A 3,273-nucleotide genomic window follows, 5' to 3' on the forward strand; every position below is an offset into this window, starting at 1 on the left:
TTCTATAGCCACGTCCCTAAACATAACAAAGAAGATTGTTGTTTTCGGTGCATAATTGAGTGTTGGCAATCAGTGACATTTTGACTGGTTATAAATGCCACAGGTGACTTGTAGACAGTGATGTTGTTCAAGAAACTGAAGCCCAAACAGAGAAAGAAAATGCTAACGAGTACAACAAAGCAACCTCCCTTTCTTTTTCTTTCATCGTGCCATCTTCATTTAACCAAAGCAGGATGACAAAACTACTTAAACTATAGCACTAGCAACTACTTGAACTCTTTTGTGGCCAAAATAAATGTACTACTTATAATTACTATGGCATACCTCTTTCAATAGCACCCACTACTTATGATATTCTACTTGACTTAAGACAGAAAAAGGACTATGAAACTAGCTTTTTAAAAGGGGATATATGAAACTAAATCATAGATATTTGATCATACAGTGCTCTAGAGAGATATGCGCATAGAAGTGTATTTCAGACAATGGTATAAGGCTACAGCAAGCCATAGCTGCATAAAGTATAGTAATAAGCATAGACGTATGGTGCATAGTAGAGGTACAAAGGAACCTACATTTTCTATTCAGGTCACCAGATTAATAAGCATAGACGATGATGACTAGATTAATAAGCATAGACGGTTGGTGTATAGTAGAGGTACAAAGGAACCTTACATTTTTCATTCAGGCGCAGGTGTGATTGCCTGATATGCTTCATACCATGAAAATATAACATAGGCAATCCTCATCTATGGGGAACTATTGTATATGTTCTAACAATAACTAAGTCGAAAGTGGCACTGTACCTTATTTATTTGACTGGTTAATGCAGTCAGGGTGGTATGATTATGAATGCTTGTAGGGAAGTGCAACCAAGGATTCACCTTCCTCCAATCCCACGTGACAAATTACACATCTACCAACAATAATTACAAGTTAGCATGCCACTTCAATAATATATATTATTGGAAGGCTATGAAACTTATAAGTATTTGAACGTACTGTTCTGTGTTGCCGTCTTGCATGTCTTTTGTGTTGTAAGTTACTGAAGGTAAGGAAGCAAGTGTATCAGCAGAGAGACCTCTACTTTCTGTACTAACCACTCCGCCCAATGCAACTAATTCCTGAAATCATGACTAGAACCATTAGCATTGCATCTTTGAACTTTAGATGCAAGCCCAGGCACCAAAGGGAATAAAGCAAAAACAACTTGCCTCGTATGAGTACTCATCTGGATCAATCTCTTGCCATGAACCCTGTGTTTTTTCAATAACATGCCGATTTGTAAATGTAGGTTACTCAGTCAAATTTGGCTGGTTTCAATAAGTAAGCAAAAACACAGTACCACAATTTGAACAAAGACAAAGTTCTCCGTGCATAAATTAGACGAACCGGAGGTGCATGCCACAATCCCCGGAGAAAACATGGCAGGAGGTAAATTTACCACTTTTAGCATAATATATCAGAGAATAAATTAGCTCTACCAAGCAATTATGTCACTGCTTCAATGAAATAAGCAAGTACTACACTGTATGTCACACACATTAACGAAACTAGATGATGCCCCGCGCGTTGCTGCGGGAATTTGTAGCGCTATTTAGGAAGAGAATAACCTGGCAAAAAGAATATTATTAATTAGATATAGAAACAGGGGGATATAATTGATAATTGGAATCTGTTCTATACATTGTTGTGCACTGTCGGTTCATCTAAAGGAATCCTATAGAAGAAGCGAGCAAACACATACCAAGATTCCGGTCGATAATCCCAACAGGATAATCTCAGATGCTCATCCTCAGGAGAGTGAAGAGACACCCTGTCTACCATTAAAAACAACTCCTTTTTTGGAAATTTATAAATGAGAATTTGCTCCAGAAGCAGTAATATAAAATTTATAAAAGCTCTAATCCAATCATAAATAGTTATTGGGAGGACAGTAGTTCATTAAGCCAATGATTCCAAATGCTCAGCAAGAGCATATGCTGGATTGTATTCTAATCGACATGACTCCTTCTGCATACAAAAATGATAAATACAGAAAATGAAATTTAACAAAGCATTTGTGTTTGACATGGTCTAGTGGTATACTCATTTCTATGAGTATATAACTATATATATGATACATGGTGTTGGGTGCAAGTGAAGTTACGACGGGTCTGAAATCTTAAGATGTAGTTAAATATGTCTTGTTGTCAATAGCATAAATGCCTAATTTCACCTAGTGTATATACATGGAACATTATAGCTAGAACAGGAAAAGGTTGACCTAAGAAAATGGCAGTTTGCAACTCTATCAAGATTTCGGTGTGATCTGTGATGTAGATTTCTTGCAAGATTTAAGGTTTTCAGGTCGGAGTAATCCATAAATTTATTCTTTTCAGTATTCGACTGAACATGTAGGTAGCAAATTTATATGATACTTGGCTCAGAAAAAAGAAATGGAGCCTTTTCACCCTAGAGTAAACCTCCCAGGTGATCAAAACCACCAAAAAAATATTTTCTCTTCCATTTTACATGAGTAAAAAAAACAATTGGGTTGGATCCTTCTAGCACGGTACATGATAAGTATGAAAGTAGCATGTTCACAATTGATTTGGACTCAAACATAAGAGAATAAAATGGCATGTTTCATCACAGTAATTACTGCAGAAAACTAAAAAGCAAATGTTTCTGCCATGTGCATATCTGAACTTAAATATGCTATTCTCGTGTAGTATTGCGAAAGAAAGAGAACCCATCAATATCACAACCCAGAATATAGAATGTGAACAGTAAGATGGCATGTTTCATTGACGTGAATTGCAGTTAATCGGAAGAAAGAAAAAATAGAAAAAGAGAGCAAAGACATACCGAGATTCCGGTAGCAAAATGGATAGTCTCCTATGCTCCGCCTCAATAGAGTAAACACATATCCGCCTACTAATAAAAAACAATACCCTACTTGCTGCAGGCACTTGTAACTGGAATTTGCTCCCAATGGCATGCAGTAACATCAAAAATGTGAAAGTGAAAACCAATCTTAAATAGTTTTTCAGAGGCCCGTAGTATCATTCAGCCAATGGTTCCAAACTCTAGACAGGAGCACCTATTGGAGTGTCTTCCTCCTGTAGAACAGCTAATGCCAGGGTGAGGATTATATCGGAAAGAACTTCAACCATAAATCATAGACCAAAAAAAACTTAGCATCAGTGACAAATTTCAGCTACAGCATATACATGGAACATTAGTTAGAATAAGAAGAGGCTGGTCTGAGTAAATGGCAGTTTGTCAACA

The 3,273-nt window shown here is 36.8% G+C and overlaps 1 protein-coding gene across 1 annotated transcript in view; it reads right to left on the minus strand.

The window, feature by feature from the left end:
- LOC123104267 (E3 ubiquitin ligase BIG BROTHER-related) overlaps positions 1 to 3,273 on the minus strand; it is a gene marked incomplete in the record, with an annotated part of 4,931 nt that continues 1,658 nt past the window's right edge. Inside the window, 3 exon segments of the mRNA XM_044526051.1 lie at positions 1 to 916; positions 1,003 to 1,124; positions 1,215 to 1,254. Of these exon segments, the coding sequence (XP_044381986.1) occupies positions 847 to 916; positions 1,003 to 1,124; positions 1,215 to 1,254 (232 nt within the window).

The sequence above is a fragment of the Triticum aestivum genome, chromosome 5A (genome assembly GCF_018294505.1).
Source record: "Triticum aestivum cultivar Chinese Spring chromosome 5A, IWGSC CS RefSeq v2.1, whole genome shotgun sequence".
Lineage (NCBI taxonomy): Eukaryota > Viridiplantae > Streptophyta > Magnoliopsida > Poales > Poaceae > Triticum > Triticum aestivum.